Here is a 16,136-nt window from a genome sequence, read left to right on the forward strand (position 1 = left end):
CCCAAGAGACTTAGCAGTCAAAATATGCCTGGCCCCTATCACACCCTTTGTTGGCAGCTCTGATTAGGAATTCTTTCTTTAAATGTCACTGTTAAAATGATTTTTCTGTCGTATCCTTGAATAAATCTGTCCTATGACTGCCAACTATCCTAAAAAAGTTGGTTCATAGTTTACAATTCCCTCTCTCCCGTTGACATTTTTAATTTTTTTTTGCCATGGGTGAGATTTTATTCTTCGACTAAAGCGTTTCCTCGAGGAGCCCTATGGATAAAGCAAGCAGTGTTTCAGGTCTGTAAAGTCAGGATTGTGCTTTTAAAATAGTTTACATTGTCGATATGGTCAAGGCATCCATGTAGCTGTCAATAATCAAATCTAAAAAATAACATAATTGATGATATTACACAAAATGAATGCTAATTATGATAATATAATATTTAAACATTAAAGGAACCAAGCCTACTGTTGCAAAATAATAAAATTTCTTTTTCTTAGAAACTTTTCATGCCAACAGAAAACAAAACAGTCTCGATTTGTTTTTGTTTTTTCGTTACCACGAACCATTTTACATTACTCAGCTTTGGTTGGTGTAAATATTGTTGTAAAAGAGAGTTGAAAATAGCAGCATTAGTTTGTAAACAATTATCTTAAAATTCAACTGAAAGTCAGTTAAATGAAAAAGTCTTTGAATACACAATTTGACATAAATGATCGAAGGTTCCACGATTTCTTTTTATTTTGTTGCATCGCAACATGTTTTACTAGGACAGTTTGCACAAAGTGTTGAAAGAGTGTTCAATATTCCCTCTGGAGGTTTAAAGAGAGGAGATTAACCCCAGTGTTTACTCGTCTGATTTAATTGGAATGACCTCTGCCCCTTGTGAAGCTGTGCCGTGTACCCCCCCCCCCGTATGACCTACCTCGCTTCAGTCGCCAGGAACGACCGTCAACATACATTCCGCAATCGCAATCTTGCTCTTAGCTGAGAAGCAATGCCACCCGTCTCCTGAAGGCTGAGTAATGTCCCAGGTTGACTTCGGATTCAGACACATGCTCCTCAAAGGTCCCAAGTTCCACTCCAGCTCATGTGTGAGACGCTCTGTCCCGTAGGAGGGAGGGGACACTGGACCTCACTATCCTCACGAGATTCCCGCTTAACAACTTCGGAGTGGTCCCACGATCACCGTGTTGTTCAGGCCTCAGACACCCCAAGTGTCATTGTTCGTGGAATACCGATAAATGCTTTTGCAGCTGCTGCTGTCCCCTAAAAATACTGGCTGCCTCGATGACAGCAGTGAAGATAAGTCCGGCACTTCCATTCACTTGCCAGCAGAGGCTAAAGATAGTTCAGGTGGCAGTGTAGGGGGGGGGGGGGGGGGGGGGGGGGGGGGGCTGCTTAGCTTACTTGAGGCTTTGCAATAAAAATCCAAGGAAAAGAGCAAGCGTCAGGGCCGACGTTTAAAAAACTGTGCGTAGGATTATTCATACTAAAAGTGTACGTGCGCACGGAAGCCCAAAATGGTGAACGTGAAAAAAGATTCAGATTTATAAAACCGTGCACCTGAAGGTGATGTTCCCCTTAATAAATCACAGTCCTCCTGGAAGCATGCGTACGAGGATCCGCCACAAGCCCCGCCACTTTGCACGCCCACTTGCAACCATAAATGGTCAATGCAAAGCGGCTCATGAATATTAAATTGTTCTGCTGACCAATCGGGTTCCACGGTGAATCGTGATGAAAAGAAGAAGCCCAGATTTCTGACAGAGATATGGAATTGATTGCTGGGGAGCTGGAGGTAAAGACAGTTATAAAATGTCATTAATAAAGAAAATACACTGGTAACCTGCTACTACCACAGGTGTAGTACCGGCAATATGTATATGTGTATAATTGAATCATCCAAAACTGCAGGATTATTAAACACAGAGACAGCTGAGATGTCCTTGATCTATACATTTGTATATTTGTTATGATTTAAAAAGGCCTTACATAGAAAGGAAATGAGAGTTTGCAGAAACCCATTGGACCAATAAAGTTGAACGCTTGATAATGATGTCAACAAACCTACAACGTGTCATTAAGAGACTGCTCGGGGAAGTGCTGCTGAAACTTCAGAATCTGATGGGTGATGTTAAACCGGAGATTGAGATGCAAATGAAAGAAAGTTATTATCTGTTGTTCAAATTGTCCAAATTATCAAATATATCTTCCATCAGTTCACAGTTTGTGTTTGTTTTAGTGACACTTAGAATGAGGGTCATATTGAACTATAAAACAAGGTTTTAAGAAAAATAATGTAATAATTATTACGAAAATAAAGCTGTAATTTAGAAGAAAGTCAAAGAGACAACTTCAAAGTCTGTGTGGTTCTCTTTTCAGAAAAGACTGAATTTCCCAATCTAAACTTTTCAACGTCCTGATACTTGTGGTGCTGATGAGCCAAGATATTAAGTATATATTTGTGGAATCTATAATAAAGTACTTTGTCACATATCCTAACGTACGCAACAGGCTGATCATCTGATGTTCCCTTCTAAATTATTATAATAATATCATATCTCTCCTCCTGTCGCACCCTGCCGGTTAAATCAATTTTGGAATTCAGCAGCCACAGTGGCAGGTAAAATAAAAGTTAATTTCTACCATATATATATATATATCATATCTGATCCTGTGCCTTGTGAAAATGAGATTGTCCAGCACGTGGACTCGTTTTTTCCAGTGTGTGAGGCTGGAGTGTGATTGTGAGACTTGGCCTCAGCATTGGCTGCAGTGTCTCTTCAGCTGTTTGCCGGCTCCACAGTCCCTCCTCCCTGATTTCAGCTGTTGGACGTAATCTGATATAAGTCAGAGCCCTGTAGCCGGTTATGAAATGCTTTGTGCGTACAACTGAGGAACAACAGTTGTTCTGTTATCACAACTCAGATTTTCCGACCCGAGAAAATCAATCTGGAGAAACGTTGTTGAGTAGGTCACAGAATTCACAAGTTCACAAAAAGCCTCAGCTTAATAAACAGGTTTCTTGTTTACAGACATCACTGAGTCCACATACACAGCCACTTTCACTCTAACACATTAATGTTGTATACATTCTTCTCCCTCAGGTTTTAAATACGAACATATCTGCTGCTCATGGTGAGAGTCTGAGTCTGAGGGAAAATCTGCATCTGTGTTGTGATTCGACTGATTTGATCTGGACCAGTAATTCTGACCAGTACAACGACTCCTGCTAGTTGTCAATGAGAGACCAGACTAGCACCCTTCTGTGGACCAGTTGAGCTTCATAGTGGACAACTATGATCCATTGGAAGAGGACACAGCAATGGTCCTGAAGCTGGTGGACCACGTTTCTGAGGTGTTCCCAGGGGGAGACAATTATTCAAGCTGCCTCAGATGACTTCTAAAAATCTATTTGAATTTCATCAGTATTTTGTAACTCCATGTAAATTGTATTTACTTAATTTAAATATTTCATTGTCATCTGTATTCTTTTTGAAAAGTATTTTGGAACATGGTTAAGATAATAAATATAATAAAAATAAATTATTAATCCTTAATCTGTGACTTGTGAGACTCTAAACTTGTGAAAAAGACTCATGTGAAATATCATCAAAGGTATATGTATTTTTTCCAGAGATGTGAGTTGAGGTTAATGCTCGACAAACCTGTTAACAATAATGATCAGTAGATTTCATCTCCTATTCCAGATCACTTCCCCTTTAACAAACTAATCCCGTGACATCCTGTATTTAAACCATCATTACGTCACTGTGGCCCAAACCCGGTTGGATTTCAGTAAATCCTCGTCCTTTCTTCAGAACCAGTCTGAATGTGAATTGCAGCTGTGCACACATGACAGTGACGTGTTTCTCTTGACTGTGCTGCAGCGCTACACGACCTGTCAGTATGAGGTTAAGCCTTTGCCCACAGCAGCACTCATTTGCCAACATCGCCAAAAAGTGACGACATTTATCTTCAGGCTTTTATTTAACTGCACAGAATGAGTCACTTCATGGCAAAGCTATTTCCGCTTTTATTGTTCCTGGTAGCTCCGGCCCAGTAACGTGCTGATTGGGCCTTTTGCCGTTTCTCATAATGAACAATGGCCTGGACTGAGTTTGCCTTTGAGCTTTTAGATTTATTGACGTGTATGTGTGTGTGACATCCGTGATAAGGTGTAGCCAGATATCGGTACACATTATGACTGTTGAAATGGATTGAAAGTTTAAGTAACAAAGAGTCGTAAAACCCCCAAAATGTGTGTGTGTTGGATACAAACTTTTATATAATGAGCAACATATTAAATTAAAAATAATTACTGATATTTTACATGATTTGTTTGTGTAATTTAAGAAAGCAGAGAGTTTTATCAACTAATAACAAAAATCAAACAAATAAAAAAGTTTTCTATAAAATGTGGATTTATTTTCTACAGTTTATATCTTGCTCATTTGTTATGCGTTCCTTTGTAATTGTCATAGATTTTCGAAAACTACATTGCAAAAAAATCCTCTGTATTAAATCTGTATTGAGTCTTTTTTTCTTATCCTTTTCATTTTTGTTTGTCCTGTGTTCCTTTTTCATTCTGGAAAATAATAAACACATTTAAAATAAATCTGTATTGAGTTGACATCCAAACATCAACCCTGGATATTATCATAGTCAAAATTAGAGGATTAAAAATCTGACATTACAGTTAAGTTAAGTTCTTTGAGGAAACCAGCTCTAAACGTGTTTGTTTACTTATTTCCATTTAGAATGGAGATCACATTTAGTGACACATGACATGTTTTTGTCTTCCATGTGATTATGTCAAACAATCCTAAAAAAGGACGGAAGCTACTACTCTGGCACTTTGCTTATGACGAATGATGATGACTGAAGTTGTGTTTTCATCGCAGAGCTGCAGGACACACAGCCTCTTTGTGGACGGTCCCACTTTGCTCTCTGTGAGGCTCCACAGCCACACATCCAACAGAGAGTTGTGTCTTTCTGTTCCCTGACACTGGAATGTGAGTCGTTCACGGAGCCGTGGACGTGTTCAGACAGTAGCCTGCAGGCCCACAGATAGAGCCACTAATACAGCACGGTCTTGTAATGCTGGAGGACTGCACCAAACGCTGCTTTACCTGCGATGACAAACATGCTCCAACAACATGAAAGCAGATGGCAGCAGAACCTGGAGCCAGTTGAAAAACACCTCAACCAAACTGATGAATTCATGATCTGGTAACGATTCATATCCCTGGAAAGAAGAAGACCTGCTGCTGCAGCCAGATGCACCAATAGGTTTTGACTTGTGTGTGTCAGTGGAGACAAAACAACTCTGAGTGATTTAATGTATATTTCATTTTGATTTATGTATCTGACACATTTCTGTATCTGAAACAACAAGCAGACAATGAGCTGCCAGGAAGGTAACGACCAAAGTTTTCACATCTCAACAAATCCAACAAAGAAAATAAAAATGTAAAAGGAGAACATTTCACACAGTAAAAACCAAACTCTACCAACAGTATTTACATCAGGCAGACAGCAGGGCATTAATGAATAGTACAGGACCCCAATCAAGTGTTGCCTCTGCAGGGCTTGGAAAGAAAACCAACTGTACCCTCTGGTGGCCATCTTCTGAAAGTGCAGCATGCCCTAAATCAAACACTCACTGTGGGATTCATGTGAATTTTAATATGATTGATTTCTCTCCAGTTTCCTCATCATCAGAGCCGAGGGTGAAGGTGCAGCTCATATTTATTCATTTATTCATATCACTTGTCACATAATATCACTTTGTTAATTAAGTTCATGTTCCAAACCATCTTCTCAAGTTTTAAGATCCATCTTCAGAATTTTTTCAAAATAATAACAGACTTTGTTTTTAAATGTTTTGCACAATGTATGTTTGATGTGAAATCAGGTGGAGCTACTTTGACCAAACATTCTAACGATACAGAAGTTACATTTGAGGAATGAAATGATAAAACCTGGATATTCCTCAGGTAGGTCTCACCTCCCTCTTACCTCTGAACAACATAAAGCAAAGCAAACAGGTCTCTCACTGAGACTTCATGGGCTCATTGTCCTGCTGAGTCCTGTGAGACCCGAGGCGGCTGCAGCTGGAGAGGCTGCGGTGACAGAGTCAACACAACATGAATGAATCAGATCCTCCGCTGGAAAGATTCAGTTTACACAGCTCAAGCTGCAGTTTTTCATCTTTTCACATCCACTCCAGGTAAAGTCCACACAGGGTCTGTCAGAGAGGAAACAGAATAATAATAACTACAATAATAGTATGAATAACAATAATACTTCATACTACTTTATCATCATTATTATTATTATTATTATTGATATTAGTAGCATTCCTTTGTTTGAAACTTCCCTTGGTCAGTTTTCTTTTATCTTGTGGAATGGAAATATATATTTTTTTTACTCCTCTCATTGCCCAACTACTAAAAGAAAATTAGAAATACTTATCAAAACCCATGCTCGTAATAGTGAGCTCCCCTAGAATCTGTTATTGACACTTTATTCCTCCCTTCAGGTTATACCTATATAAACTGTTCTATTTATGAAGTGTGTCAGGGATTTGTTTTGTTATGTGTTGTTGACTTTACTGGTGTGGTTTTCAGTCATTAGTGGTTTCTACCACATCCCACACTAACTTTTACATGTCATGTATGTATTCAGTATTTAGTTTGTGTTGGATAAATAATGTTCATATTGATATTAGAATGTTATTATATGGCTTTTTTTTATTATCATCAGTAATAGAAGAAGGAATCATATTATTATTGCCACGATTGTTAACATTATTGTGTATTTTTGTTGTTTTATAATTAGTAGTATCCTCATCACAGTTTAGTGTGTATTTATTTATTTACTTATCTGGGTGGGGGGTGCTCGGGACTGACACGTGTCCCTGAACTCTAATTGCAGGTTGACAGACTTTGGAGGTGGTTCCCTTCTAGGACCTGGCGGAAGTCCCCGCTGTGCGCCCCTGGTCTCACCTCTCTCTCCCCCCTCTCTCTCTCTCCCTCTCTCTCGCTCAAGCTCTCTCTCTCTCTCTCTCTCACTCCTCCTCTCTGTCTCCAGTGGAGCTGCCGTGTCTCCATCAGCTGTTCAGGCGTCGTGCTGCAGCGGTGCTGGACACTCTCTTCCGCCCCCCGTTCGATACCCGGGAAAGAAGCAGAAGAAAAATCAACATGAGGTACTTGTAATGGAACTTTTCTCCCCCCCCCCCCCGTGTGGCCCGATGCAGTGAGCTGAGTTGTGGATGTGAGAGTTTGTGTGCTCTGGTTCCTCTGCAGGTGTTGTCCGTGGGTGCAGCGCCTCGTCGGTTGCGTCCTGCTCCTCGTCCGTCCAGCGGCGTCGCAGTGGCCAGGTGAGAGAAACACAGGAGCAGGGATGTCAGGGGCTCTGGTGACACGTTCACAGCCCAACACGCATAACTCTGTCTGTAGTCCTCACTGTCTGTGGTGGAGGGAAATATCACAATGCTGGTTTTTACTGGTTTAATATCCTTTTTGGATCTGGCTGGAGTTCATCAGCCTATGGGATCTGTTATTTATTCTTATTTATGTCCCTTCATTTACTTGAAAAGTTCCAGGAAGTTTTACAAACTGCAGAAAGTTGTCACATCTCTGTGATGCTGAGTTGCTGCTGTGGGTTGACGCCTGCTCCCTGATGGTTCACATTAGTTCCCTGACACATCGAGGACTCTGCAGCTTCAACCTCTAATTGAACCACTTGTTGACTAAAGTTTCCCGGCTGCAGCTGTAAAGCCGTGATGAGCCGCACTCAGGATCCAGCTTCAGCAGGTTTTCGGTCTCAGAAGGTCAAAGTTGAGACCGTTTACAGGTTTTTCCCTCCAGTCCAAAGTCCACAGTGTTCAGAAACATACAGCGTGTCTGTGTCTTTACTCTGTGTCTGACCAGAGACGTATGCCCCCCCCCCCCCCCCCCCACCCAACCATGTAATGACCTGTTAACTCAAACTACACAAGCAGAATTTCCAACTAGTCTCTTTCCAGATGTTGTACAGTCAGTGCACCTGAGCAGGAGGCAGTGGCCCCTCTGTAACAGTGTTGGAGGGCGACAGGAGCCACTGAATGAGATAAAACTCTCTTCTGGTCCTGAATAATTTATCTGTGAAGCTCAGAGACGTCCCAGGTTTCATTTAGTCCCCGTGCAGCTGGAGAGACGGCTGTCAGGTGATATCGAGAGGAAACTGAGAGGATGTCCATTAATATTTAATCGCTAATGGAGGGATGCAGCATTCAGGGGCTTTGATGAACTTTGTGTGTTAAATTGACTCGTATATCTTTTATTTATAGTGTAACTCATCTTGTAGTGAAGCAGGTTTGATGACACATTGTTTTTAGGGTAAACCATCTTCAAGTGAACTCTCCGACAGTGTGACTTTCTCACAGGAATGCTGTGCTGTCTGTGTGTGTCCCGGCTGAAAGGGCCTGTCGCTCAGTCTCAGGAGCTCTGCCTTTGGTCGCCCGCGACATGCTTGAATTAGGTCCGATTCATTCCCCAGTCCCTGACTGGGTCAGGAATCCCTATTGTCATGTGATCTTTGACATGCACCCAGCGTGGTTTTTGCCTGAAGGGAGCAGGGGCGAGGTGGGGGGAGGGGAGTGGCTGTAAGGGGACACCCCGCCGTGCTATTTAATGGCTGAATTAGATGCCACATTAAAAATCACAGCTGGTTTGAGGGTTTCTCCTTTTCAGAGTCGGTCAGAGGGACATGAAAGCCATTTGAAACATTACACATCAGGGATGAATGGAACTGGCTGTGCTGGGAAGTGTTAACAAAATTATAACATTTATATTTTTGTCATAATATATTTTATTAAATGGCTTAGCTCCTTAAAAGTTATTCTGTAGCTTCCATCTGATAATAGTGAGGTCTGATTGATGAAACTGTTGTTGTAGTAACATGTGATGGAGCAGTTTGACAAACATCTGTCGACGTGTCACTGGATCGCTGTAACATCTGCTTCCATACGTAGATGAGGAGCTGAACTTTCCTGTTGTTGCAAAAACACGTCTAGCTCATAAGAATTCTTTAAAGTGCGACATATTTTCATTTTGTCTTCTAGTTTTCATTGTACAGCTGTTTCAATTTATATATATATATAAAGCTGGAAGTAAAATGAAATAAAACTCTTTTAAAGTTTCTTCTGGCCAAAATAAATGTGCTAAACTTACAACCTATACAAAGAATTTAGTGGCTTTTATTAAAATGTCTTCTTAGAGGTTGAGTTTAGATAGATAGACTTAAAATAGACACTATGATGAACACATTAAGTGGCTTTATCAACTGATAATGCCAAATATCTTATACAAGAATACCTTGTATATGCTCTGACAACCCCTCATACAAGTTATTTTTTGAAGGATATACAAATGCAAGTTCATCTGAGGTCCGTTACATAAAAATCATCAAATGTGCAAGTACAGCAATTCCTATAAAACATGTGATTCTGCAGGTTGTGTTACTTCATAAGTAATAGAGAGTCCATGCAGGATTACTGATTGATGTCCACTCATTCATTTAAAAGTTCTTTACCTCAAGAATAAAAGTTTTCCCTGCTGCCGCTGCATCGGGGCCTCAGCCGGGATCATAGTGGCTCTTAAATGAAATAAATGGAGCGACTGTGCCGAGACTCTGTTGACTCAGTGAACCTTGTGATGTCTAATCCTGGGATTTTCTCGTCAGTAAACCTACTTATTCAATGATCGACATTTCTGCCGCTTTCCCATTAGGTCTGTAGGTTCCATCCAGTGTTAGCTTTGTCATGTTGTGTCAGCCACCGGCATTTACACAGTCCATTTAACCTCCGCCGGGGAGATGTTTACGTCTTGGACTGTGGGAGACGGGGCTCTGCTCTGCGACTTCCAGTGTAAGCTTACGGGTTCGTGTGAGGTTGCGGGTGGGTGGGGGGGGGGGGGGGTCATCCAGAATGTCAAGTGGACGTCTGGATGTCCGTGTCTGGCTCCCTGTTGCTTCTGCATGTTCAAAAAAACTCTACTCAAGCAGCTGATGCTTCCCTTTGTGCCTTTATGCTCTTACATGAGCCACTTTGTCAATTGTCAGTCAACGAGTCACACGTCAGGGACCAGGTCACTGATGGTATCGGTCAGAAGTCTCAGTAATGGACTGGATGGGCCTTTTAGAGTTGCATGCGATGCTTAGCTTTAAAAACACATGAGAGTCCACATGTGGCTGTTTCTTTAGTTTCATAAAGACAATCAAAACAATGTTTACAAGCTCCTTTCGAGCAGAGGCTGCTTGTGTGTCTCTGAAAACTCATCCAGCGTAACTGGACCTGTCTCTTAACACGGCCCAGCTGTCAAAGACCCGGGCAGAGACAAGTGAGACACACTCACGAGGGGGGAGGCTGAAAAAGGAAATGTAGGTTTGGTAAAGTTTACTTCAATGTTGATGAGTTTTTGTAAGAAACCCACGGTGGTCACATCCTGCTTTGATTACTTAAGCCGACCCATCTGGAGCCTGCAGTGAATCTAGACAGTTGTATATCTGTGCTGGATGTGGGAGAACCAGGCACCCGGCTTGAATTAGTCTGCATGCGCACATCAGCATTTTCTAAATTTCTCACTGTCAGTAAAACATTTTGTATTTCGCCAACTTTTTAAGGCATTTAGAGGATTTATTTTTTGTGTATAACCTTTATTCTTATGATCACGCTCTCATATTTATTATATTGCTTTTTAAGAACCCCACCCAAAGATATACATACCAACTAGAATGCAAATCCCCCTTCAATTGAATCAAGCTGCACCATATTCTCAACACGCTCATAGTATCAGTCTCATTTCATCAAGATCCATGAATTATTTCCTTGGAGATCATTGAAAATCTCCAAAAAGCACTCGATGTTCCTCCATCTGATCTCGAGCTGCATCAACGATCTATTAATAATGTGTTCTACAGCTACTGAGTTCACGGTTGCATCATTATGTGGTGAGGACGAAGAGCATTAGGCCAAATTCCCGAGACCAACCTTAAATTCAGCAGATACCAAATTTAACTGAAAGAATGTTTTTCTGACTAAAGGCAGATGGAAGTAACTGGACGGTAGCTGAGGTCAAACCTGTGGAGTGAAGAGAGAAACATCATTACACAGGCAGAGGAGTGACCTGATATAGAAATCTGATATTGATTATTGATAAAATACAGATTTGTCAGCACTGCCATATGTACAGTGTTCAGTTCTGTATCCCCATCATGTTTTCCTGCCTCCTCCTGAACGCAGCTGACAGCTGTTATCAGTATTTTTATGTGCTCCGGCCGCTCAGTGTTTCAGGTGCTCTCTCGTGCCGGCCCCCCGATGTCAAAATGCCGGGTTTGTCGGAGGCAAAATACAGAGGGACACGGTAATTGCTACTTGTGTTCCGAGAGGAGAGGACTTGTAGGGCCACTTGCTCTGCACAACCCAACCATCTCCCCTGCTAATGGCACACTGAGTGGCCTCTTAGCTCTCAGCACCTCTTTCCTGTTTGTGGTGAAACCCTTTACTTATTTGCTTGTCTTTCCCAGCTCTCTTGAAGGTGTGAGGCCGCGCTCTGCAAATAACAGGACTTTACAGTACGAGCAGGTTTTTGTTTCAAACAACCGAGCATCAAGCAAAATGGAAAAAGCATATACATTACCGACTTTCGAAAGTGACCCTCCCACGTCTAGATTTGATTATTTGAAGGTTCTTTGGAAATGTGTTTGCTTCAGAAAGGTTTTTCTCACCTTTCCGACAAATTGCATTTATGAGGATTGATATTGTGACTTTTTCATGCTGCAAAAAAAAACCAAGATACAAACCCCAGCATATAGTAACAACAGTATTGCTTCTATTATGTAAGAAAGGCTGTGTTCTAAACCTGATGACCTCTCAAACTACCCTGGAAAAGGGTGCGTTCAGCTCCTTTAGAGAGCCTCAGAGTGGAGGGCAGGCTCACATCCACTGCTCTGGGGTCAGTTTGTCGGCACTGTACGCTGCTTTCAGAGGGGGAACACTGGGTTTCCATGGCCACCAGGTGCAGATTTTTCCACCACAAAGCTGCATTTGGCCGTCGCAAAGGAAACCGGATCCATCGACCTGGCACTTTGTCTCAGTCACCGGCTTTAGGGAGTGATCGCTCGTTCTTATGCTGACAGTCTGCTGAACGCAGGGAGACATGAAACTAGAGATCACCCCCCCACCACCACCACCACCTTCTCCACCCATTTACGTTCTGTTGTCCTAAAGAAATCTATACCATCAGCTTTTCACTCTCCATGAACTGGGATGGGGTTCAGAGTGGCCGAGGCTGCCTCATTCCCCCCCCCCCCCCCCCCCCCCCCCAGATGTTGTTTTCAGGTACCCTGCAGACTCAAACCTGAAATAAGCCTATACTAGCTGTCAGACGTGAGCACTGGTGATACAAGCCCAAGCTACCACCCAATGCGTTTCTTCTTTTTAATGAATGAATAGACCATTCAGCGTTTTGACGAGGCCCCCTTGGGAATGTCATTGTGTGTTTCAAACCTCACTTGTCGTTATATTCCTCTTTTTTTTTTGCTCTCCATGTCTTCTTATCTTTCGATTGACTCTCGTGACGCGCCGGGCCGCCTTTTCTAAGGCATCCTTGAATTCCACTCATTCACCCGTCCTTCAAGAGCTGCCATGTCTGTAGGCAACACTCTTTTTAACCCTCTCTCTCAAATCTCACACCATGGGGGTGTGAGCTGAGGAGAATCCCATGGGACGGGGAGATTACCATCAAGTGGAGAGCTCCTATGACAAAAGAGGGATTTGCTGAGTCCTGTACCTCTATCCTCCACTTTTGTATGGTCCTGCTGGAAGTGGGACTCGAGGGGATTCGATGCGAGGTCTGGAATTCGATGACATGACCTGTCCTCACTGTACCTGTCAGAAACGGAGACGGGGGACTTTTTGGATCTCGTTGCTATTTGTGTAAAGTTGTGTAATAAAACCGAGGAAAAGGAAGAACAACGGTTTGTGTTGTCGTTTGCTGAGCCTGCCGGTGTTTTTACTCTGAGGTTAAGTGCCTCACGTCACCAACTTTCATGCATTGGAGACAATCTCTTTTAAAGACATGCTATTATCTGCTTTTGTGTAAACGTCCTTGCTTGACGGTGCAGCGAGACACAGGACTTCGGGTCTTGTTGGATCATGTGCTGAGCCCCGGATTTGTGCAAAGCAAAAGACTCGGCTGCTCATAACTTGGAAGCTGCTAATTGTTGTGTGAATCATGAGCTTCCAGACAATAAAGGGTGCCCTCTATTCACTCTGTGGATGTTATGGGCCAGGTGGCACCGTGCCATCCATTGAGAGGTTTAGAGAGCAGGAACATAGGCCAACCAAGGGGATGTTAAATATTTAGAGGGCCACTGAAAGATTTGCAAGGCTGTTCATCTACTGAGACGGTGGCATTTTCAGTCAGGGAGACGAGCTGGAAGGTCCGCAGTCGAATTCCTGACCCCCACTGGTCACCTCACTGGCTGAGACGCGTCCCCTTGAAACCCAGCTACTGCCGTGTTCAGCAGAACCCCGGAGTTTCACAAGGGCAGTTTACAACCCTATTAATCCGACTTGTTAATGTCTGAATTAAAGTCTTCGTAAACCTTGAGTTTCAAGCCTTGAGTGAAAATCTGGATAGACGATAAGAATGCAAGAGAATACTTGCGTTCATGGCTCAATGTATGCAGGATTAGATATGCCTCTATTTGAATCAACACAGCTGTCTACACATACACACCGTGTTAATGCTTGCATTTAGCTCCGTTTCTACACACATCATCACAACCCAAAGTGTGTTTGTGCTTTACCGAGCACCGAGAATAATTTGTAAGCCAAAATTCAAAGAACCAGTGAGAATATAATCAAATTGCGAGGTGGACTCACGCCATCGCCTCACGTTTCCTCATGACCAGGCCATACCTGGTGGTCCACTGTCAGCCTGGTGTGTCAGGGCGTGCTCACCTCGGGTCTTATAGAGGGTTCTGTGCTTGTTTTCACTATAAATGCCTTGGGCTTAGAATAACATATGTATATACGCATGTATGAGCATACCATACATTCATAGATCAGATCAGACGAGGAAGTTGTGTTAGAGAAGAAATCCCCGACCCCTCCGTGTATATTTAATCTTTAATCTTTTTCCTGCGTCACTTGTGTGTCTGCACTCCACATGATATCGATACAGGTATAACAACAAGTCTCACCGCCCATGTTGGGTATCATGTTTGAAATACTGAACTTTAACTCAATACACTCAATTTAGAAGTCACACATCTCGTCCATTGAGACCAAATATTTCCCAGTTGGTTCACGAAGTTCATTTGTTTCATATCAGGTTGGTGCAGCAGCTTACCAAAGCCCCATCACGTGGATTGTAACATGCCTTTGCTTGGCTTAAGCTGAAACAGAGGACGACCATGACCTGTGGGCTTTTTGTGCTAAAGAACCCATCAGGGGGGAACAATGAATGCTGGCACCCTGGACCCTAGTCTGGCCTGTACTAATTGAGGGCCCTGATATTGTCTTGTCCATGAAAGCCCTCTTTGTCCCACTTACAGATCTTCATCTACTGTATCTCCCGGGCCTCTGATATAGCCCCGGGCATAACGTCATTCCCCTACAGCCATTGTCACCGTTCATTAGAGGGGATTAAAGTGTCAGATGAAGGTGAAGCATATGATGTCCGATCTTATTCACTGAGGGGAGTTGGAAAGTGTTTTGCCGCGTAAGCTAAAGGGTTTGTGCCCCCTTCAACACCCCTTGCCGGGGATGAGACTTCGCCTTTGAGGGGTGAGGGTTGTATCGATTCTGAAACCAAGACTGAAACCATCATATTAATGTCCACAAAGTTGTATTGTGTTACGGGACAATGAGAGTGCGACACCCAAACCCACTGCCACTGCTTTCAGGCTCTTGTTACGCTTCTGATGTAACAAAACTCATTTTGCATTTTAAAATCAACACTATATCACATCTTAAATACGAGTTCATTAGGGTTAAATCATAACTGGAGGGAACGAGAGTCAAAGTCTATGTTTCTTATTAATCTTTGTGTGATTGATGCTTAGTAGCCAAGCAACGAGGATCAGGGCTGGTGGCTCTCAGCTGTGAGTTTCTTTTAAACGAGGTGACAGGTTTGAGCACCAATCAACTCAAAAGATTCCTCCACTTGAACCACATTTACATATGTGCTGGTCCAGTCCCGGGCAGATAAGTGGGAGATGGCAGACATACCTTACTTACTTTCATGTCATTTGTTTCAGATGTTTTCCCCCCGAGTGTGAAATTTCCATCAGTCGGCTGATGTCAAGGGTTTTCACCTATGGTTTCCTTCAATGCACAGAGGAAGCCATGCAACATAAAGAGAAGTGTTTCACCCCCACAGCCCCCCCCCAGCCCCCCCCCTTTCATGGTTGGATTTACTGTCAAAGTGTTGATCTGCATTGACATGTTCTTGAAGTGCTTTGCAAACCTGAACCTCAACACTCGAGCGAGGCCTATAGTGGGTTCAAAGAACCAGCGGAAGGACAAAGAGACGGCACCGGCCAACGGACCCCATCTGACAATCTGCTTCTTGCACAATGCAGCGCGTGCAGAAACGAGAACTCGGCCTGCACATTCTTTCCACATGAAGCCCACGTCTTCTGTGGAGGATGTCATTTACTCAACAACAACAGGAGTGGATGGAGATTCGTTCTTGTGTATTTTCAGCCTCTGCCAGCATTTTTAGCTGCTCTGTAAATCACAGACCTGTGTAGGCAGGTAGAATTTGTGCGTTCGTGGTGAACGCGATGATATTACAGACCATGAAAAAAGAAAAACAGATGAGTGAGGGCGTTGTTGAAATGTCATAATATGCAGGAATTATAACTGTCAAATTATCAAAGCAGCTTCCTTACATGCACTGTGTATTTCCAGATAGGATCAAAACTTTGAAGCTGCAGGAAAGGTGTCTTTATAATTTACCAGGACTGACAGAACACTGTTTTTAACACACTGTAAGTAGAGGAGAGCCGAGTTTGGTTCGCACAAAAAGGTTCTAATCTGAGAACACTCAATGAAAAACAGGGGGAAATTAGAGGAGGTTTTAAA

The 16,136-nt window shown here is 42.7% G+C and overlaps 1 protein-coding gene across 1 annotated transcript in view; it reads left to right on the forward strand.

Moving 5' to 3' along the window:
• The first annotated feature begins 7,091 nt into the window (after window positions 1-7,091).
• Window positions 7,092-16,136, forward strand: part of col18a1a (collagen type XVIII alpha 1 chain a) — a 65,537-nt gene continuing 56,492 nt past the window's right edge. The window contains exons 1-2 of the mRNA XM_053440637.1: window positions 7,092-7,205; window positions 7,306-7,379. Coding sequence (XP_053296612.1) covers window positions 7,201-7,205; window positions 7,306-7,379 — 79 coding nt within the window. The 5' untranslated portion in view covers window positions 7,092-7,200. The remainder of the gene's footprint in view (window positions 7,206-7,305; window positions 7,380-16,136) is intronic.

The sequence above is a fragment of the Pleuronectes platessa genome, chromosome 14 (assembly GCF_947347685.1).
Source record: "Pleuronectes platessa chromosome 14, fPlePla1.1, whole genome shotgun sequence".
NCBI classification, from domain to species: Eukaryota; Metazoa; Chordata; class Actinopteri; order Pleuronectiformes; family Pleuronectidae; genus Pleuronectes; species Pleuronectes platessa.